This window comes from Antedon bifida, chromosome 3, assembly GCF_963402885.1.
Source record: "Antedon bifida chromosome 3, ecAntBifi1.1, whole genome shotgun sequence".
Lineage (NCBI taxonomy): Eukaryota > Metazoa > Echinodermata > Crinoidea > Comatulida > Antedonidae > Antedon > Antedon bifida.
The window spans coordinates 3,047,879-3,070,271 of NC_136228.1; the positions used below are offsets into that span (position 1 = coordinate 3,047,879).

Consider the following 22,393-nt stretch of genomic DNA (forward strand, 5'->3'; position numbering starts at 1 on the left):
TATATCGGATCATTTTTTATAATCTTGTTTTAACACGCAGCACAATGTCAAAGGTTAAATTTTGATGACTCAAAAATTGAAATTGAATTGAACGGAAAAATCCGTACTAAACATCTGCTTTAAAATGTAAAGGTAAATTAGTTTATTGTATTATTTTGGTTTTTTTTACCAGTGCAGTTCTGTTGTTATGCTAGCCTACGCCTCTATATATTGCTAGAAATCTACTTAGCGTAGTTAGGCTAGCAAATCATGTCATGTTTTAAGCAGGCGAGGCCTAGCCTAGGCGCAGCCTATTTTTTAATATTAGAGAGGGCGGCGATGGGTGGTGTCCCTCTCCTCCAGCTAGCTGTCGGTTGCTCCTAGACTATCGTGCCTAAGCCTAATCATGTTGCACTAGGCTTAAGTAGGACCACTATTTCTAGATCTAACCTGTAAACTAAATGAACATAAATAATAATTTATAAATAAATTATATTTAGGCCTAGCTAAATTTAATTTATTTATAAATAAAAAGTTTTTCACAATCTTTTTTGTTTTGTTGATCGATGACAAACAAGTTCCTTAAAAAGTGTTATTATATCATTTTTAGTTTGACTGTAAAATGTTCATACAAGATTAGCTTGCATCACTGTATGATTTAAAAAAAATTGTTTTGATGGTCTAAAAAAATCCAATGGGAAAAAGGTGATAAGCAAAGCAAAACTGCACCGCGATCAAAACATGTTAACATTGTTGCTGCATGCTTATATACACACTGTGTTTTGCTATCATCTTCTTTTGCTAGAGATAACTCAATAAATTTTTTAGGTATGACTATCTCAAAAAACGATATATCTCTTGAAACCAAAGTATATAAGAAATCCACTAATAAAGGCTTATTATTACATTATGATAGCCATGTGGATATCAAACATAAACGTAATCTAATTCACACAATGCTTAATAGGGCCTACAAATTGTCATCTACGCATGACATTTTCCTATCAGAGGTTGATAATGTAACAAAGATTTTTCAAAAGTTGAATTATCCTTTAGATCTTATTAGTAATATTGTTAAGGCTTTCAACCAATCCATTAATACTTGTGTGACTCCTAGTAATACTAATGAAGATATGCTAACTGATGAATCTCCCCAGCCTATTAGGATTGTACTACCGTACAAGGATCAAACTTGTTGTAACACGGTTACTAAACAACTTAAACAACTTAGTGCGAAGATTGAAAATGATATTTTACCAGTATTTACTAGTCGTAAGATAGGTGACACCTTAAAACCTAAAGAAATGAAACCCAGAATCATTAATTCACAATGCGTTGTGTACAAATTTCAATGTGGTTTGTGTGATACAAACTATGTCGGTTACACTTGCCGACACCTTTACAAACGCATTAATGAACATAACAAAAGTATTATAGGCGATCACCTAAAACAACATGGCATAACTGGTGATATCTCTGAATACTTTAGAGTCTTATCTAAATGTAACAATAAGTTTGATTGCCTAATTAAGGAGATGTTGTGGATCAAAGAGATAAAACCTACACTCAATAAACAATCGGATTCCATCAAAGCTAAATTGTTTATCTAACTCAGTAGGAGGAGCTAATTACTTAATTAGCCCTCAATTAGCATTTCCTGTCACCAACTTTGGTGCTTAGTGCACATAATTATTATTGTTTTGTATTCACTTGATCTTGAAAATGGTTCTATGATGGTACCGAAACGTCGATCTCTCTTTTTGTCATTAAATTTTATATTGAAAATATTTTTTATTTTTCTATTTAATTTTTTTTTCTTTACCGAATAAATGTGATCTTGAAATGAATTGAGTTTGTGACCCTTCAAAAATAAATCTCAACAATTTTTTGGTGGGACTATCCCATTTTTAACAATGTTCAAACTGGGATAGTCCCACCAAAAAATTGTTTTTACCACCATGTTACATGGTGGTAAAAATGGTCTTCATATATATATTTTAACACTAGACAAATTTTTATTTAACCTTTGAACTTTTAACAAAATGCAATGTTCTGTAAAATATTAACTGTAAAAGTTGCATGCATGAACAAGCATTATGAGACTAAAGCTGTTACCAAACCTTTACTCAGTCATAAATAATATGTTACATAGATTCATAAAATAATTTCATAATTTATACCATAAAATATTCACACTGCGATTTTGTATTTGGTACATGTTCAGAAACTTTAATGCATGCCATTTGGATCAGATACTTTACATGCTGTACAGTTTCTTAGTGTTTTTAATCTGATATAATTGTACTACAGTAGTCTAGTCTATGTTAAAGTAAGTATTGTACATGATCTAAATATCTATTATTTATTAAGGCATCCATTACAGTATTTACTGAAGTAGTTGCTATATGTAATGTAAATCAGAAATTTTCATTAACATTTGTGCACTGTCTAATACCATATTATTAAAGTCTACTGAATCACTATAGATTTAAAATAAAATAACCATATTATGTTTTCTTGCAAAATCAATCTAAATAATTGGGGGTGTTTTTTTATTATCTTCCAAAATCAATATAAATGATTGTTTTTTTTCTTTCAGATGCCGTTTCAGTGGATTGAGTAAACACTATTTGAATTTTAACTACTGTATCCAGTTGGTTTGACCACATCTCCAGACAAAATGGTTTTCACTAAGATTGCCATCAAGGAGTCTGACATTCTTAAACTCGTTCTGGACTTCCTGAGTTCCAGAGAACTGCTGATGTCCATGAGAACAGTTGAGAAAGAAAGCGGTGTTGTGAACGGACTATTTTCAGATGATGTATTGTTCTTGCGTCATCTGATCTTAGATGGTCAGTGGGATGATGTCCTGGAATTCATCCAGCCGTTAGAAGGCATCCCTACCTTTGAAGAAAACGTCTTCCGTTACAAAATATTAAAGCATAAATACTTAGAAATGCTGTGTATGCAAAGTGAAGATTTTCAAAACCAAATGGAGCTCTCGGCTGAAGAAGTTGCAAGTTGTTTGAAAGAGTTGGAACCTTACTGCCCATCGAAGGAAGATTACAATAACCTTTGTCTTTTATTGACGATACCAAGGTTGGCAGATCATGTGGATTTTAAAAACTGGAGTCCAAGTATCGCACGGATGCAGTGTTTTAATGATGTCTGTCCACTGGTCAGTAAATTCTTACCTGTTGATAAACACTCTGTTGAAGGTGATTTTAAATGTAGTTCAGATCGTTTGTGTCAACTTCTGATGAAAGGACTTTTATTTGAAGCGTGTGTTGATTTCTGCCAACAGAAAGCTACATCAAGGAATGTGAAAGGCATATCACAGACATTTGATAACCTTCTGAATGGAACCAGCTGCGATGATGCAGATCTTAGTTTGTTGTCATGGCTTCAAAGTATTCCAAAGGAAACCTTCGGTTGTCCATTTGAACAACGCAGTTTAGAAATCGAATGCGACAAACTTTTAAAACCCAAGACTTCTTGGTCAGAGCAAATCCTTACACCGATGACACCCACCCCGATAAGAAGAGGCTCATCTCCGTCTCCTTCCACACCAACGCTCTACCGCGGTAGACCTTGGTCGGCAGGACCTCAACGGCTTTCGCAATCTCTTACACCGTCTATGGAAGCTCTAATATCACAAGCACGCCGTGAAGAGGAGTTGCGCGGTTCTTTAAACGGCAATCCATTGTCCCATTCCTTCAGTAATTTCCATATGGGTGGTGGAAGTGCAAGTAAGCCAACACCGCTTCCGAAGGTTACTGAGACTGTCGAGAGAAGTCCTCCTGATTCTACTAGGATTAGTAACAGAGCGTCTCCAATATTGAGGCAAACCCCACAGGTAAGGAATAGTTGAAATTCTTAAATATGATCCAAAAGATTGTACATACAAACAAAAGCTCAAAATATGATTAATGATTCCTCATTTGAGAACCTGAAAGTACAATCGATCTACACAATGTCTTTTTAATGTCTTAAAATTAAATTGAAAATGAATTTTGTTAATGTTAGCCAATTGTAGCAGATCCTGTTGCAAATTCCATGCATAACATGTATCAGGAACACCAAATGCAGCGAGAACAGTTGCGACAACAAATGGAAGCGCAAGAAAGACGACGCGAGGCTCTACAACGAGAATTACTGGACCAAAGCAGCGCTATCGGCTCTGCCTCTGTCATCGAGGGACCACAACATGGAACGTCCACACCATACCAGTCAACAGATTCAAGGCCACCCTCTACAGGAATTGTTGCGAATAATAGGATAAACAAAAATATGACACCTGTGTCAAATCAAGTAGGCTTTACTATTTTAATTATTATTATTTACCACTTTCTGTAATTGATATTTTAATTCCACATGTTTTTTTTTGGTCAATATTTTTACATGTGACTAAGTATTTAATATGTCACTAATTCTAGTTTATCCATGATACCTCTAGTAACTTATACAAAAGCTGTCCACTATTTTGATATATTTGTACGATATGTTAATTCAGATGTTAATTACTGTATACAGTATTATCACAATATATTTACTCATTATTGTGGTTTGTTATTCTTTAGGGTGTAAACAAAAATTACTGCTCAAATATATAATTTCAGAAGCTTTGTTGGAAAGCTTATAATATAAACATTACACATATGGAAAATTACTATAAACACATAGTGTAATTAATGCTAGTTTTCACATCCAGACACCTTCAATGAAAATATTTTGTCAATTGACTACATTTTGCACATGAAATCTGTTATAGACAGAATGTCACCTGGCAAAGAGTCTAATTATTGATTATTAATCTCAGGACACATGCTTAATATTTACTCTATCAAAAACGCTGTATCACTTTCTCCTTTGAGGTACATGAATTATAATTGTATAAGATTCAAACGATTGCCTTCTGGACATCTTATAATAAGGTTTATTAATTTATTGGGTTAATTAAAGCAGATGCATTTTGTTCTTAAGAAATTTTGCACATGAATTATTTCTTTTATATAAAACAAGTTATAATGCCCTTGAGATTGTTGGGACAGGCAGATGTTCCATTACCTATGGTCCATTTAATATCTACACCAATGATCAATAGCCAGAATGGCCCTTCTTGAATGAATAATTAATTTTAGTAGGTTTGTTTAGCTTTAAATATACTTTGCATTTCACAATGCCATCCCAATTCAATGTCCACTAAAATCATCAATAACTGTATTAATATCTCCTTGAATTGATGATTAAATGATATTATAATAGATTTCAATTTCAAAATCACTATAATGGGGGTCAAAGAACCCTATGCCAAACATTGATACATCATTATTATCATTCAGTATTATACATCATATTATAATAAGCAAGGACTTTTACCATCATGTCACAATGGCACTTTTGTAGTCTTAATCTTAAATATGCACAAAAATATCAACAGTATATTTCTTGGGATTTCATATTGTTTTAATTATACAATTTAAAATTCCTGCAGGGTATGTTATGCACCGGCGGTTCACTGAATGCACTTTGACCTGATTATTTGTTCCATTTATTATTGTTTAATTAATCGTAAATTTAGATCGCTATCCAAGCAGTGGCAGCTGCAAACAACCATATTTGGCACCTTATACTTTACACATTTAAACATTTTTTTTCACTTTATATCCAATGTTAGAAAATCCAATAGTTATGCTTGCTTGTGTAGTATTGTGGCATGCTTTATTGTTTTGTAAAATTTTCTTTTTTCTAGGAACCCCCGCTTACCCCTCCATATCCAGCAACGTATTCTATTACCCCACTTGGTCTCAATTCCAGTACCCCTAAATGTAACAGGATGGATAAAATGGCAACCCCAGAACCTGACGCATCACCGGTTCTACCCACAGCTCCAGCATCAATTCCTCTCCTCAAGTCAGGCCGCCCTCAACACACACCACCACCGATGCAAAATCTAGACACCTCAGTTGGGGAAATCATTGGGAAAGGAGGGAATATTGTTAACCTAACGTATATAAGTCAGGGGAAGGAAACTCCTCAATTAAGCAAACTTAATACTTTATCTTTAAACCCTTCCCTGGGGTTTTCAAAATCTACAAACACAGACGTTGCCGGTGGCGACACACCTAAAATGCTTCACCTAAACTCGGAACCACTGCATGTAGAAATTGGTGGCGGTGTTGATATGCATAGTGATGTGGTTAGTGATCTCCATATATTAATCTTATATTTTTTTATATGCTTGGAAAATTGTAATAATATTTTTATTGTTGTTCAGTCAGCATGCTACTCAAACATACTGTATGATACTATATACACTGGTATACAGAGATTTATAAAATACAATATATTTGTCTACTGTGTAGCATGCTCAATTTTATGTTACCTCACACTCAGTGATACAGAAACACAAAGTAGTAGCTTTGCTTTAATGTAAACAGGGATGAATATATTGCAACAGTCAAGCGCATAAAGACATACAGTAAATACATTAGTAATTACATTAAGAAGAGTACAGTGTGACCACACATTGGTCTTAACACTTTCTCAGGAGGATTATCAGCTAATCCATGCTAATGTTGTAAGTAAATTATGACAAAATGTATATTTTGCTATAATTGAACAAACGTATACCTATTGTATAACTATGGTTTTCAAAATATATTTCAATTATAGGAAAATTTTGAGACCTTGGTTTATGGAAAATCAAATTTTGATGGAGTGGACAGTGATTATTATCAAATACTATTGACAATACATTATGTACACAATGCTAATTGACTAATTCTAAATGACAGATTCCAAACAATAAATCCGAGTACATCCCCCTGACAACGCTGGAAGATGTTCAAGCTATACGTGCTATATCGTTTAACACATCAGGATCCATGTATGCCGTCGGATCCAACTCAAAAACCCTGCGTGTGTGCGCTTATCCATCTAACATTTCAACGTAAGTAATAATCTTCACTAAAGCTCTGTCTACACTATCAAACTTTATGTGACAAAAAAATGTGATATGCCTACTGTATATATGGACACGATGATGTCATATCACTACCATATCTGGACATATCACTACCATATTTGGGCACATCACACTTTGTTTATGCAATTTTGTTTGTTCTTTGGAGGCACTATTTTTACAATAATACCCTGGAAAACCTATCTAAGCATACTACTGCATAACCCAACATACAGAAGGCTCCTATAACCATCCCTACTAGGTATTTAATAATCACATGTTGATTGTGTCATAGGTCACCACAGCCACCGAGACAACCAGAAGTATTATTCAAACGTAACCGCCATCACAAAGGCTCTATTTACTGTGTAACGTGGAATCACACTGATGACATCATCGCTACAGGATCTAACGATAAATTGATTAAATTACTGCGGTTTAATGCAGAAAAGTGTAATGCAGAAGGTACCTTTTTTTTTTTCCCTTTCATTTTTTTGTGTATACCTGTAGTAGTATTAAGAGTTATTTTTTAACCATCTAATTTGCAATGGCCTATGAACACGTTGGGCCATGTTAATTCATTGTGCGCATATGGGGAGGTTGGGACATGCTTTATCACTATTCATCGACACTGTTTAAGTGGTTTCCAAGTTCCAACGTCGCAAATCATGAGCTTGCTGTTAATATTGGAAGTTTTTATCCAATTACCAGTTTTGTAAAATAGATACTGTAAATATACAAGCTTTGTTCTTTTATATATTGTTAATTAGGTCCTGATACAGAGTTATCAATGCATGATGGGACGATTCGTGATCTGACATTCCAACCGAATAGTCCGCATGGAACGGTGTTGCTGAGTGGAGGAGCTGGTAACTGTAGTATTTACGTAACAGAGTGCAATAAAGGTCGATCACTGCATTCCCTTAGTGGTCACACAGGTTGGTAGACCAATCATTTAACAGAAACTACAATGCTTTCATAAACACTGACACCATTAGGACCCAAGAAAGTGTCCTCTTAATAGAGTGTCCCCTGAATATAGATTGGCCAGTGGTCATTCAATTCACAAGAAAGTGTCCCCTCTTTAATGGAGGTTCCCAAAGGAATTCTACTGTATTTATCAACAATGGGAATCCATGATGGGAATTCTGATCAATTTTCAACATTCTACTGTAGTAGGACCAAAATCTGCCATAAGGATGTATAGAAAAATAATTATAGCTCTGCTGAATACTAATTTGTATATTCATTGTTTTTCCACAGGTCATGTTCTCTCATTGTTTGGCTGGTCAGGCCATCTATTGGCTTCAGGTTCTGAGGACAAGACAGTGAGGTTCTGGGATCTACGGGTGCCAAAATGTATCAACATTATTGGTAGTCCAGGATCAGACAAAGGCCAGGGTATGTACTGTATACACATCATGAATACTTCCAATAATATACAGTGGACAGACGAAATAGCGTCACCAAGATGTGGCCCTTCAACCCATTGATATTGTTTGTGGAATGTGCTATATAAATACATTAACATTTAACACCGCTATTCCTTTTTATCACTAACATATTTGGGCACATCACACTTTTTTTGTCAGACTAGTTTGATAGTGTAAACAGAGCTTAACACTAAACTTTTATAATGTATCATTACAGGCAGTTCTGTCGCATCTGTCTGCATTGATCCATCTGGCCGTTTGTTGGCATCTGGCCAAGAGAATGCCACGACAATGTTGTATGACATACGTGGTGGACGTGTACTTCAAACCTACCAAGCTCATACTGATCAAATACGTACTGTAAGGTTCTCTCCAAATGCATACTACCTTCTCAGCGGGTCATATGATAGTAAAGTTGTACTTTGCGATTTACAAGGTAAGTTTTGAGGATGTGGTTAATTACATCATTTAATGTTACAGTAGAATCCCCTTCTTTTGGACACGCCAATTCAGGTGACACCCCTATTGAGGTGACACCCCTATTAAAGGGGCACTTTTTCTTGGATCAACCAAGGGAATTATATGTTTTAATACTATGACCAACCCCTATTCAGGGGACATATCTATTGAAGGAACACTTTGTTGGTCCTGAAGGTGTCCCCTTAATAAGAGTTCTACTGCATTTAAACCTCCAATTTTCTTTGATTTTTTTTTTTGTGTAAATCTAACATGACATTTGTTCAGCTCATACCCAATAGACATTTAACTCCCCATTTACAAAGCATGACAAATTAAAACTACAGTATGCTTATAAACTATTCTAAGATGGGGTGGCAAGTACTGTATGTTAACCACTATGTTAATGTGCTGTATTTCCTTATGATTTACTGCACAAGAAGACCTATCCAAGTTCTTACAACATGTCAATTTTTCTACAATAGGTGACCTGACTAAACCACTGCCAAGTGCTGTCGCAGCCACCCATCAAGACAAGATAATTCAGTGTCGCTGGCATCCAAACCAATTTACATTCTTAACATCCAGCGCTGATAGAACTGCCACACTCTGGAATCATTGTAATTCTTAAGGATGCCTCCTGAATTCTAACAACACATTCTAATGAAATGTATTCATCGAATCTTTCAATAATTGTCTATGCGAACTAACATCCTAGGCCCAATTCTGCTGCATTCATCATTTCTTTATATTACAGGGTTTATGCAATTTTTTTTCTTCTATTTAATGGAACCATTGTTTTAAAAGGAACTTGGCACTAAAACAGTTATATAATAATTGTTATGCAGTGGGGCTTGTGTTGCTGCAAGGCCATGAGGTTGAAGTATGTTACTGCCAAAGAGTTACTGTATGATGAAAGTCTTTTTATATCTTTTACATTTCTTCTGGGTATTATGGTATTATTATAATTCTTCTGATGCAAGCTTTGTCATTATCAATGCTGCATCTTACTGTATATGTAATTCATTGTTTTTTTAACTATACAAATATTTGTCAGTAGTTTGAGCACCTTCATTCAAAATTATAAGCTTTTTCCATAGGGGTATAGTGTTAGTAATAGTTTTCTCTTTGTTTTGCTACTGGTAATATAATGTGTCTCCAGAACACTGTAGTACTCTATTGTCACTATTGGCCTATAATTAATCAATAATTCTTGTGCGCTCATGGTTGAACTTTTAAAATTTGAGAATAATTCATTAACAAATGTTAGTACTAGAGTCAGTATACAGTATACAGTAGTAAAGTTATGTATACATAATATTTAATACATACAGCATACCGTACATGTTATTTTAATTTTCTTATGATTTTATAGAAAGGGGTTTTTTGGCCACTCTTTGTGGGTGTGTAACCTATTATACTTGTTACTTGTTTGCATAGCTATCCCAATTATTGGGGACATTTCGCCGTCATTGACATTATGTTGACATAGCACAACAATGAGAGACATTAATTTTGATGAGAAGGTCATTATAGTAATTTAAATTGATATAGTAATATCTCTTCGGATGTCCCACCTTCTGTATTTATGCTAGAAATGTTTCAATTTGATCTTTGTTGCCCATGTATTCAAGTCCGTGATGATGTACTCTACTATGAGAGTATCCACAGATGCCAGTGGCACTGTTAATGATATGCGCCCTCGAAAATGCATTACAAGATATAAATTTGTACTGCAAGACGCATACTTGTGCAATATTAAGAGACACACATGTGTTCTCTTGTAAAATGTTTTGTATATATTGCAAGTATTTTATGCTATATAGTTTCTGTTGATATTGAGAAAGTTATCAATCAAAATTGTTAATAGATATTAAAAGAAGATAAAATGTTATTTATTTATAGCTATATAGAGCTATGTTGGGTGTGCTTGAGTAGGTTTTTAGTTATTTTTTTCTTAAGATAAAATCACTGCATTGAATAAAATAATAGACTAAAGAATTTGCTTCAGTTTGTTATGTTTTTTTGTGAAAAAAATATCATTGATCAATATAATGCCATGGCCCTGATAAGTGTGTTCAGTTGGAAAACAGAATAAGGCAATCATCTGTATTTGGAAGAAATACAGTAAACATAACATACAATACTACTGTTGTATAAAGAAATGTCAAAAATAAAGAATGGAAGAGGATTACATGGTATGTATGTGCAATATTGCACATTATTTACACCACATATTTTCCAGAAAATGTCTTTCTAAATCCAGTAATGTAATGTAATTCTTAGCAATATAAAAGTATTGCTGCTCTATAATGTACACCATAAAAGCATTGCTCTCTTTTATGAGACTGTCCTGTGACCAATTAATAGAGAAATACATACCCACCAATAGAGGGCTTATAATTAACGCGAACTTAAAATTAAAAGAAAGAAAGAGAGGGCGCTGTATTAAAAATCTAGCGCATCAGGGCTGCAGAGCTGGCGCCGGCTATGAATAAAGTTTAGAAAACTTAATTTTATTGTTTGTCCTACAATGATAAAATGATATTCTATATAAATGTACATATATGTCTGTGTAAATACAAGAAGTATTGACTATCATACATTTGACAGAATAAAGGCGTTTATTATAAGATGTATGATCATAATTATACATACATTTATCTGAGGGAGGTCTACCTGCATGAGATCCCCCTGCATGATGCCTGATGGCCTCAACTCCCATCCATTAATCTAGCAATCAATCAATTTGATATACCCTAGGCCTAGCTAGCTTTATAAACATACCTTTTATTCCAGGTTTAGGAGTAATTGATGGTCGGTAGTGTGTGCCCACGCTTTTATTTATCTACTCTGGTCACTTCACAATCCATAACAATACTTTACATCAAATTAATAATCAAATAAATATCCCAGAGTATCTGCTGAGCTGAGCCTTCGCACTTCCATTCTTATCGTCTGCTTAATACAATTTTGACAAAATCTCTGTGTTCTGATTGGTTGAATCTTTACAAATTCAACAGATACGTTGCAGAGCATGTGACGTGAATTTAGTGACGTCATACAGTAGGCGCGCTGCCTTTATATTTTTTTAAATATTATGCATACATAAATATTTATTTGTAAACGATATTTTGCAGTACTGTACTTGGTTAATTTCATTGTACAATATGGAATATAACAACAAAGAGCAGAGTAAATAATGGCTTAAAAGTGAAGTATAAAGTATAGCACAAATTATACATCCTAAAGTCTCCTTTCCTTGCTTTACAATGAATTGCCTTTATTATCATTATACTGAGAGTATTTGACAAAAGTACAACAACGTTTTTTAACCTAGATTGAACTAAATCCGTTTCCAGGGAATATACTGAAAAGGTGTGGTAACACATTTTTACAGCAGATTGTATTTTCAACCTGTTGACAAAACAATTAACAAAACCTCTGATTTTCACACTCAGCGTGGCATGGTGAAACAATTTCATAAATAGATTGCCATTTCTTGAACTATGCACTATACTTTTATTCATTTTCTACCATGGTGAATCCGTCCGTCTTCTTTTAAACGTTCTTTCTGCTTCTCTTTCTCTATAGCGGCTTTCATCATCTCTTCTGTCGTTTTTCCTTCTGTCTCGATTCCTTCCTTCTCTTCTATCGTTCCTCATTTTGTCTTTATTTCTTCCTTGTGAGGTTTCTTGCCTTTCATTTTGATCTGGATGAACCTTCCCCAGAAGATGTTTCTGATGCTGAAGTTGCGGAAAGTCATCTAAAAAAAGAAAGAGAAATAGTCATTTATAATTTAAGTTTATTGTAAAAAAAAAAATACAATCTTATTATATTGATCGGTTGATGTTTGGTCTATTATTTCAGTTATCTGCTAAGTTAATAGCCTATAGATAATCATCATAAGTTTGCATACTACAAACATGATGAAATTACTATTTATGTGTATTGTGACTTTTTTTGTACCAAAATCTTTAAAAAAATCTCTACTTACAAGTTTCCAGGGCATTTTTTGCTGCTGCCATCTGTGCATCTTGAACACTAATAATAACAATAAATGTTGATATAAGTTTGAGGTACACTATGTATATTAGTTCTGAAAAGACGTTTCGATCAATATGCTTTGATCGTCCTCAGGAGTGAGAATGCAGAAAGTCCAGGAAACTTGGAATATAAGTGGAAAAGGGTGGGATTGGCGTGAAAGCCGGAAACAATAGCAAGTTCACACAGTGGGAGAGATTGAAACTAGCTGTAGAAGAGCATTGTTTATGAGTTTATGAATTGTTTAAAATATGTTAAATAATTAATACCGGTACATACAATTTGGGATCATGCTAAATATTATTCTACTGCAGTTACTGCAGAACCACATTTTGTTTACTCTTTAACCTGTTTATACAATTATTTAGCAAGCATTTTGGGGTAATAATCTAAACTGTCTTTAAAGTTAAATGCTTACTTTGATGCCGTTCCTGTTCCAATTCGTTTGTTTCTAAAATAAACAGCAACAGTGTATCGCCGAGTGTTTGTAGGACCAGTCTGTTGAATAACCCTGTCACATGAAAACAATAATTTTATATTGATACAATGTAATATATAATGTTATACAGTATATAATCCCAAGGCAAATTTACTGGGGGAAAAACAGTGTTGACTGGATCTCAATGAAATATTATTATATTATCATATTCCATTATTAGGTCTAATGAGAATATCATTTTCACTTTTTATAAATAATTAATTAATGTGTAGTTTCTCTATAATGTTATATTGTACAAAACATGTAGACATACTTGTAGGTAGGTAATTCCGGTTCTTTGTTTTCTTGTCTTAATGTCAGACAACATTGTTGAAGTTGTGACTTTGAATCGTTCCAATCCTGACTTCTGATGAATTCCTAGATGATACAAAAAATAAAAGGGGATAATATACTGTATAAAATCGAAGTATGTTTATTGTCAACTACAGTATTATGTTACTGAGCACACACATGTTGTTATTAGGCCATATTCAAATTAAAATATTACTATCAAAATAAATTAATTATGGCAATGTATTACATGCCTGCAGTTATTCTATTGTTTACCCTTTTTCTTAACTTAATATAGTAACTTACACTTAGTCTTGGGAAGAAACAGACATCACAAAAAACTTGGACAAATTCAAGTCCACGGTCAACATACAGAGCACCAAGAAAAGCTGTTTAAATAAAATGTTGAGGTATTAAAAAATTAATGAAAGAAATTCCAATCCTTTTTATGAATTCTTTTATTGTAATTTTGTAAATATAATTCACAATTCAACCACACTATGTTTTATACTTTTTTCACTTTACTTTATTGCCAACAAAAACAACATAAACAATCATCATTAACAAAACGTGATAAGATACCAATGGTTTATCCAAGTACCATTTCATACATACCTTCCAGTAAATCAGCTATTGTCTTTGTAGGCTGCGGTCCAGGTTTTTTACTGCGAGTATCAACATCAATTATGTAATTATCTAGGCCTAGCTCTCGCGCAACTGTTGCTTGTGTTCGGTTGTTTACTAGAGAACTTCGAAGAAGCTTCAAATGAAAAAGGTTAAATGGATTAATAATCAAAATATATTTACTAAAGGCATATTTTAAAATGCAACAACTTCTATTATTATGCTGTTCGTAATAAAATAATTTGACTGGTAGATACATCATACTTCAATAAATAATCTCTTTTGTAATGCTGTTATATTTTTTATTGTAGCTAGAGTAATTATTATAATTTTGTTGTTTGTAATAAAATAATTTGACTGGTAGATACACATCATACTTCAGCTTTTAAATAATGTCTATCTTTGTAATGCTGTTATATTTTTTATTTATCAAATGTCTTTAACATCTTACCGATAAATGTCCTTCATGATGGTCTGGGAAATGCCTGTACAGGTAACATGACGTGATAATTTGTAAGACTGAATCACCAAGAAACTCCATGCGTTGATTATGGCCTCTGAAATACAAATTGATAAAAATATTCAGTAATAACTACTACTGATAATTAAAACAATTGATGATGAACTAAAACAATAAAACTGTTTTTATGAAGAATGTGGTTTATATCTTTATAGATGGACTGTTATTGTAGGTGGTCATCTGTGGACTATACCATTCTGAAATGGGGTGTTCTAAAATCATTTTTTTTGTTAAGATACTTTACTACAGTATATTATAAAGAACTACAGGACATGCTTTATAAATTTACCTTGTAAGGTTGTTGTATCCCACAGTTCTTTGCGTAAATGCTCGAGCCAGAAGACGAATATTCTTGAAATAAATACCAGTTGAATCTTCTAACTGGTTTAATTTCTGAAACAAATGGAAATTTGGGTCATTCATTCAAATATTTAAAAGGTATCATAATTATTCTAATCATTGAAACCAGCAGACTCCACCGGTTGATTTGACTGTCTGCTTGTTGTAAACATTATTATTGGCAAGTCTAATATTGTTTATATTTACCTGAAGGACTGGATATGATTCTATCATGTGACGGTCACCACCAGGACATTCAATCTACACATAAACAAAAACCAAGTTAAATTTAATATAGTATTACTGTATGTAACACTAGAACCCGTATTAAGTGGACACCTCAACGAAGGGTTGGTCATAGTGTTAAAACCTATATTTCACCTTTGTGTTAAAACACATTTTGATGGGAAAGTGTCCCCTTGATAATGGGGGTATTCCCCGAGTAAAGGTATCCCAAAAGAGGGGCTGTGCTCTACACTTTTCCACTAGCCCTCAGATCATATGCATGGATAGATCTTACCTGCAGAGGATGTCTAGGGCATTCATTCCAGATATCTCTCAGCACTTGTTTATTGAAGAGAACACTTGAGAATGTTTTATTGACATATTCAAGCCCCGATTCAAGATACATAGCACCCATCAACGCTTCAAAGCAGTTAGCCATGGCGTGTCGAAGGTCAGATTTACGGCAAAGATCAGGTCCATGTGCATAGAGTAGGTAGTGGTCTAACTTCAATTTCTGAAAAATAACAATGTATTAATTTAATTATAAATCAAGGTAGATTTATAAAACATCTCAAATGTATTGAGTATTTGTTAGAAAGCATCTTTTTTATTTATTTAAGTTTTAAAGTATAAAAAGTGACACAGAAAACAGTGTAATATCCTATGAATTATCTTAACTCTACACTGTACCTCTTTAAACAAATATACATGAATACAACAAAGACGATTTTGTAGATTGGTGATGATTGACACTGTCAATGAAAAATAATTAATTTTAAAAAAAAATCTTTAAGAAAAACAATTAGGTACAAACCTTGGCTAAAACAGCAAGATGTTGATTCTGCACAATAGCTTGACGAAACGTCGCCAATCCTCCTTCTTCAATATCAGGAAACAACAAGTACAAATGCGTGCTGGTGATGAACTCTACAACGGCATCACCTAGAAATTCTAACCGTTCGTAATGATGGATGTGAGAGGGCGTTTCATCATCCTGTGCCATTTTTGACATCGTGTTTATGAGTATGTTGATTCCTTTCTTGCGGTTGTACATTTCTTGTTTGCCTTTTTCATCGCCGTAATCAGGGTGGCGCATGCCACAGTTGTAAAGCGAGTTTCTGACATGATCTGGGTTCATGCCGTAACCTTGGCCAAACGACGGATGAGTCATAGCATGCTGGAAAAAATTAAACAAATTTTATTCATTTAAATACTGCTTTAAAATTCTAAACAAATTTACAAAAACTTTTACTTGTTTAGAAAAACACCTAAAAATAATTTGATAATTTGCCATACCTTCAGTAGAACTTTATCTGTAAACACATAACCAATTGATTTCTCCAAATTATGAAGACAAGTAAAGTATCGTATATGGTCCACCAAAACCGGAAGCATTAAGGCATGCTGGGAAAAAAGAAAATATTTATTAACAATGTAATAAATTAAAAATGAATTTTAACATAACTCCAAGGTGAGACTTTAATCATATCATACCTGACATATATCAGATTTTAGGCCAGTAACATAGGCGCCCTCACAGTTCAGTTCTGCCGTAACCTCACGAGACATGTTCTTTGAAAGACGTATGGCCTGTAGTTGTTCCGATCGCTCTGTGAGCTTTCGTCGGTCAGCTGCTGTTACCTTAGGTTTATTTGAAATGAGATGCTGTAACTTCAGGATAGACTTGAACAACTTTTGATACCTAAATGTAAACAAAAAGTTCTAATGAGTAGAGAAAAACAAACATCTGCTACTTAAACATAACCATTAAAAAATGGTGAGTCCCATATTCATTTTCAGCGCAAGGAAGTTAGCTATTAGGAACTCATTGTACTAAGCCTCTGTGTTATGTGGTAGGATGGGCAGTTCCTTTCCTCAACGTTCCCCTCTTGTATTTCTAACCACTCATTGACAACTGTGTGGAACAGGAGTTGTTATCAGGAATTGAACCCAGGTCTTTTTTTATGATAGTCAAGTGTCCTAACTGCTCATCTAACATAACTATTATATAAATTAGAAAAAAAGTTATATTTGCCGTACTGATGGTCGCCAGCGTATGTTAGTTGAATAGGTCGCACTCCAAAGTGAACTATGGTAGGAAATGGTTGAGGCTGGTCCATTTCTTCTTCTTCTCTGTCTATCTGGTCAACACGAATAGAACTAGGTTTCTGCAAGAAGTAACAAGTAAATTTAGTTAACAAATTATAGCAAAATCAAGTTAATTTCTGCTTGTACAAAATTTTGTTAGGAAAGACATTTTGTTACCTATAACATGTGAAATAAAACAAAAACCTAAAATTGAATAGTTACCTTGCCAGAAAAAAAAAAGTTCCAGATCTGTAACAATTTTTTTTGAGATGGCCGTCTTAAAATGAAATCCTAAAATTGTAAATTTAGTAAAAAACCTTGCCAGGAAAAGAAAAAGCTTTTGTCCAATTGAATTCTAACAGGTAGAGTAAGATAAAAGTTTTAAAACGAAAACATTTAAATTGTGAGCTACCTTGCCAGGAAAAGTTAAGATTGAATTCTTCATGTCTTCCGCAAAACTCTGCCAATCAATGTCATCGTACTGCTGCCATTTCATCTCCTCCAGGACGTCCATGAAGCTGTGACCTTTACGTAGAAGCGCCTGCATCACATGGTGCATAGATAGGATCTCTTTTCCGTTGTTGGGAAGTGATCTTGCAAATCGTGGCATAAAATGGAAAAGCTGGCAACCTTCTTTAGCTGAAAACAAATTGTTGCATAACATCTGATCACACATGCTTAGTCAACAACATTCAGAATAAAGGTGCATTCGTATTTTGTATCACCAAAATGATAGACTGTGTCTAATAATAATTGAAAAATTATGATGATGAATTGAACAGCGTTCACTTCTGTTCCATCAAATGGAACAAGTATGAGTGTACCTTAAAGGTCAAAGTTCACCATGCCTTAAAGCCCCTTTAACATACCTTTGTAATGAAAATCAAGTAGTTCAAGTACCTCATCAAACAGGAAATTGGCAAATAAATCCATACCACAAATTGTGAAATTCTAAAATCCAGAAAATATTTTTAATTGAATAAAATAAATAAACAGAACTGAATGGAATACAAATGCAGAGCAACAGAACACATGTTAATAATATCTCAGCTCATATTGAAGATACAGATAACTTGAGATTTTAATATAATAAGCAATACTGTATTTTGAAAATCAATTGTCTGTAAGTATATTACTATTAACGACTACAAATTCGGGACAATAACGATAAGTAATTCTTATACAGTATATAAGCTAATGAATGTTGTATCATAGATAATAATAATAATAATGACCCTACCTCTGGCATGGCTTCAGGTAAAAAGTGTATTGTGTATTCAATCTGGAATCTGATAACAGTACACGTAGGTATATCATCTAACGGGAAATGTGAAAACAATGAAAACCCTTCAAAGATGTACTCCCTGTCATCATACTCTATCACCGTTGGCTGATGCGTCTATAAATAAAAAACAAAATTCTGATATAAGGCCTAAAAAAGTAAATGTTTGCTCTCGATATATAGATAGTTCACATCTCTATGCTCTCAATCAACATTCCCAAAATGTTTTGTTATGTTCTACAAAAAAATGTTTTAATGTCATTTTATATCAAAATATCATTAGTATAATACTCCTTTTGAAATAAGATTGCATGGGCTTATTCCAATTAGTTATTCATAAGGTTATATTTTTTAACTAAAAAAAAAAAAACAATCATTAAATAATTAAATATGAAAATTATATTAGGAATAGCAACTGAAAAAGTTCAAACTAATGATAGTATCAATTTAAGTTTGCTGAGTCTTACCAAGAAATTTTTTGCTGGAGACATTGTAATCCGATAGTGATGAAGTTTGTCAGCATTGTTAGTAAGTGGGTCGCACAAAGGAATAGCTTTCTCTCCTGGAAATATATTGTGTTGAATCCCTATCTTCCTTGCTGTCGGTGTACAACTGCACAATGGACCTTCATTAAGCTAAACATTTAAAAAAATTATAGTTATTCAATTTGAACAAAAATTGGATAAAAACAATTATTTACCTAGAAAAATTATACAACTATAAAAAATTTATTTTAAAACCAAAAATTAAGGGTAAAGGGTTTTCAGTTAGTTTTAATTTAACTATTTATTTTGTCTTTTTATAAGTGAAAACATTAGTTTTTAGTTTTTTTTCTACAGAAGTTATTAACTTGATTAAAACCACAAAAAAACTTCAAAGTCTGACTTTACTAATCTGCATTTTTCATGTTTTTTGGGGACAATGCATCTTTAATAGTAAATTTGACCAACCTCTCCAGCATCATTGTACCAGAGGTTCTTGTGAAGACGATGCGGATGCTGTTCTTTGATCTTAAAAGATTCCAAAGGATCAAAGTCTTCGGAATCACTTTCTGATGAGCTTGAGTCAGACGAGGAAGATGAGCATGATGAGTCAGAACAGTCTGTAAAAAAATTATATTATATAATAAATAATTGATTGATTGTAGAAACACAATGTCATGTTGATAATGGTGGCAGTGTAGTGATGGCACTGAAGTGGCAAGGGCAGAGGTGGTGTGATGGTAGAGGTGGTTATGATAAGAGCTGGTGGCATGATACAGCGGGTGTTGGTGGCATGATAAAGCTGGTGTTGGTGCCATGGTAGAGCGAGTGATGGTGGCATGATAAAGCTGGTGTTGTTGGCATGGTAGAGCTGCTGAGCTGCTATTGGTGGCACGGTAGAGCTGGTGATTTAGTGATGATGGTCAATATATTGAGCATATACAGTAAAACTCTTAATAAAGGGGACACCTTCGGGATTCAACAAAATTCCCTTTGAATAGGGTTGATCGTAGTGTTATAACATATATTGCCCCTTGTTCATTTCACAGGAAATTGTCCCCTAAATAGGGGTGTCCCCTGAACAGGGGTGTTCCAAAGGAGGAGTTCAATAGCATAGCAATGACAAAAATGTTGAGTAATTATGAAAATTAATAAATGATTGATTATAGATACCTTTATGTACATGCCAATGTCGTTTTGGTGCTGGAAGATCAACTGGTGGTTGATTCGCCCGTACCCTTTTGCCCCTTTCAACTATTTGTGTTTGAAATTTCTCAAGAAGTTCTTCCAGTTTAGTTGTTGCAGCCATCGTTGATTGATTCTTTTTAAAAAATGAAGACAACAGTTTTTAGGAATTTTATTTCCTATTTATTTTTCTGTTTACGATGACGATGAAATATAATGAGATAATGATAACATGATAAGGATGATATGATAATAATTATACATATAAATAGGAGAAAGCAATATACAGTTTATACCTTCTGTTTGCTAGGCTCACTTGTGTAGAAGTTCTCTTTTGGTGAACATTGTATCCAGGGAGGGGTTGCCTGTTTCTCCTCTTGCTCATCATCTTTTACCCTCTCTTTGCTGCTCTGAGATGTGGTGAAAAATGCAGCTTCTTTCTCTAGGTTATCCCACCTGTCTTTTCTCGATATTGACCTAAAAAAAATATAAAATGATGTTAAAGGAATGAAAGATGATGAATATTAAGCTCTGTCTACACTATCAAACTAGTTTGACAAAAAAATGTTATGTGCCCAAATATGGTAGTGATATGACATCATCATGTCCACATATGGACACATCACATTTTGTTTGTCACATAAAGTTTGATGTATACAGAGCTTTAGATTTCAAATTTTCATTTCACAAATGTCCCTTTAATAGGGTCTCCCTTTGTAGGAGTGTCTACTAATATAAGAATTGTAATTACACACTCATACCCTTTCATGGAAACATCATCCTCCACACCATCCATTTTCAATGGTGAATCTTCTCTCCGCTCACTTGCCAATGAAGATTCCTTCTCTCTCCTATATCTATGATCCTCTCTCTTGCCACGATATTCCTTCCGTGATGGCGATCTGTTTGACACTGGTGATGAAACAGAGATGGGATTTGATCTCTGGTGTTTTCCAGATTGGTACGACCTGTGCCGTGGTGACCTGCTTCTTGATCGACGTTTATGAGAAGTCTGGCGTCCAGATGAAGACATTGAAGAGGAATATCCATCTGGTCTTCTGTCACCATATGACTGATGTTGGTATCTTGTTCTTTGTTGGTTGTAATCATCTCTTTGAATTCCTTCAGAGGAAGATTCTCTTTCAAGTCGGTGTCCTTCTCTTGCTTCTCTTGGAAAGTCTGTCATTCTGGGGTTCCACTGATCTTCTTGATAACTTGATGTATAACTATCACTGTAATCATATCGATTTGAGAACCTCTTTTCATGTCGGCTGCCACTTGTCCAAGGTTCATTGTCGAACCTGTGACCAGGATACTCTTCCTCTCTTCTGGGTGGATTTGGTTGGTCATGCTCTAGCCAAGATTGGTGACCTCTTGGCGGAAACTCCCTCCTTTTTTTGTCCCAATAATCGCTGTTTTCTGGAACATTTTGTCGGAAACTTGGATAAGGTGGTTTTTCAGATTGATGAAATGAATGTTGATCAGTGGGATTGCTTTGTTCTCTTCTCTGAAAAAATAGAATGGTCAACAAATAATTGTTTACTCCATACACTTCTCTCTTCCCCTGTCGATACTGGGTAGTTAACACTATGCTTAAGCTATGCTAGTATTACTAGGCTTTATGAAGTGTAGATGGAGGAGTTATCCATATATAGTAGGTCCTGCCTTGGCACTTGCTACATACAGTAGTACAGTATGAGTATAGACTTAGATAGTAGATAGGATTAGAAGTTTAGTTAGCTAGGCTAGAGTCTCTAGGCTAAAGTTGTACATGAATCTACTACTAACTAACATAATTTTGCTCTAAAAGTGATCCTAACATTATATACCTTATAATTGAAATTAGGTAAACGAGTATTATGGTAGTTTTTGTTCTCCATTTAATGTATTAAACACATCGTTTTTAATAAACTTTTTTTTAGAAACAATAATATTGATCAGCGCCCTCTATAATAAAATAATTACGATGAGGGCGACATGTGCTATGTGGCTAAAGTTCAACA

General features: G+C 34.0%; 2 protein-coding genes across 3 annotated transcripts; one reads left to right on the plus strand and one right to left on the minus strand.

The window, feature by feature from the left end:
- The first annotated feature begins 70 nt into the window (after positions 1-70).
- LOC144837104 (WD repeat-containing protein 47-like) lies at positions 71-10,821 on the plus strand. Of its 2 annotated transcripts, XM_078692105.1 has the most exons (10): positions 71-132; positions 2,579-3,835; positions 4,006-4,290; positions 5,732-6,178; positions 6,777-6,931; positions 7,239-7,408; positions 7,714-7,881; positions 8,207-8,344; positions 8,594-8,812; positions 9,318-10,821. In XM_078692105.1, the coding sequence occupies exons 2-10, from the start codon at positions 2,660-2,662 to the stop codon at positions 9,461-9,463; spliced, it is 2,904 nt and encodes a 967-aa protein (XP_078548231.1). In that variant the 5' UTR covers positions 71-132; positions 2,579-2,659; the 3' UTR covers positions 9,464-10,821. The 2 variants fall into 2 exon arrangements, with proteins under 2 accessions (XP_078548231.1, XP_078548232.1); XM_078692106.1 differs by lacking the exon at positions 5,732-6,178.
- Positions 10,822-11,529: 708 nt separating this feature from the next.
- On the minus strand, positions 11,530-22,332 carry LOC144837397 (ribonuclease 3-like). The gene is made up of 23 exons (XM_078692471.1): positions 22,220-22,332; positions 21,152-21,897; positions 20,687-20,867; positions 20,379-20,526; positions 19,674-19,825; positions 19,191-19,358; positions 18,682-18,840; positions 18,311-18,392; positions 17,854-18,080; positions 17,394-17,521; positions 16,848-17,055; positions 16,650-16,757; positions 16,168-16,530; positions 15,649-15,867; positions 15,336-15,389; positions 15,079-15,182; positions 14,721-14,826; positions 14,261-14,405; positions 13,952-14,034; positions 13,629-13,732; positions 13,295-13,387; positions 12,830-12,876; positions 11,530-12,598 (listed from the first exon to the last, which is right to left on the minus strand). The coding sequence occupies exons 1-23, from the start codon at positions 22,268-22,270 to the stop codon at positions 12,366-12,368; spliced, it is 3,909 nt and encodes a 1,302-aa protein (XP_078548597.1). The 5' UTR covers positions 22,271-22,332; the 3' UTR covers positions 11,530-12,365.
- Between the last annotated feature and the right edge of the window lie 61 nt (positions 22,333-22,393).

What these genes read in the sequence shown, in the direction of transcription:
- LOC144837104 (XM_078692105.1), top strand. Translation starts at nt 2,660, where the DNA reads ATGGTTTTCACTAAGATTGCCATCAAGGAGTCTGACATTCTTAAACTC. An exon ending in TATCCATCTAACATTTCAAC is followed by an intron (nt 6,932 to 7,238) that starts GTAAGTAATAAT and finishes ATTGTGTCATAG; the next exon opens with GTCACCACAGCCACCGAGAC. An exon ending in TGTACTTTGCGATTTACAAG is followed by an intron (nt 8,813 to 9,317) that starts GTAAGTTTTGAG and finishes TTTCTACAATAG; the next exon opens with GTGACCTGACTAAACCACTG.
- LOC144837397 (XM_078692471.1), bottom strand. Translation starts at nt 22,270, where the DNA reads ATGGAGAACAAAAACTACCATAATACTCGTTTACCTAATTTCAATTAT. An exon ending in GTGAGCCTAGCAAACAGAAG is followed by an intron (nt 20,527 to 20,686) that starts GTATAAACTGTA and finishes TTTTTTAAAAAG; the next exon opens with AATCAATCAACGATGGCTGC. An exon ending in ACTTGATTTTCATTACAAAG is followed by an intron (nt 18,081 to 18,310) that starts GTATGTTAAAGG and finishes ATTTGTTTTCAG; the next exon opens with CTAAAGAAGGTTGCCAGCTT.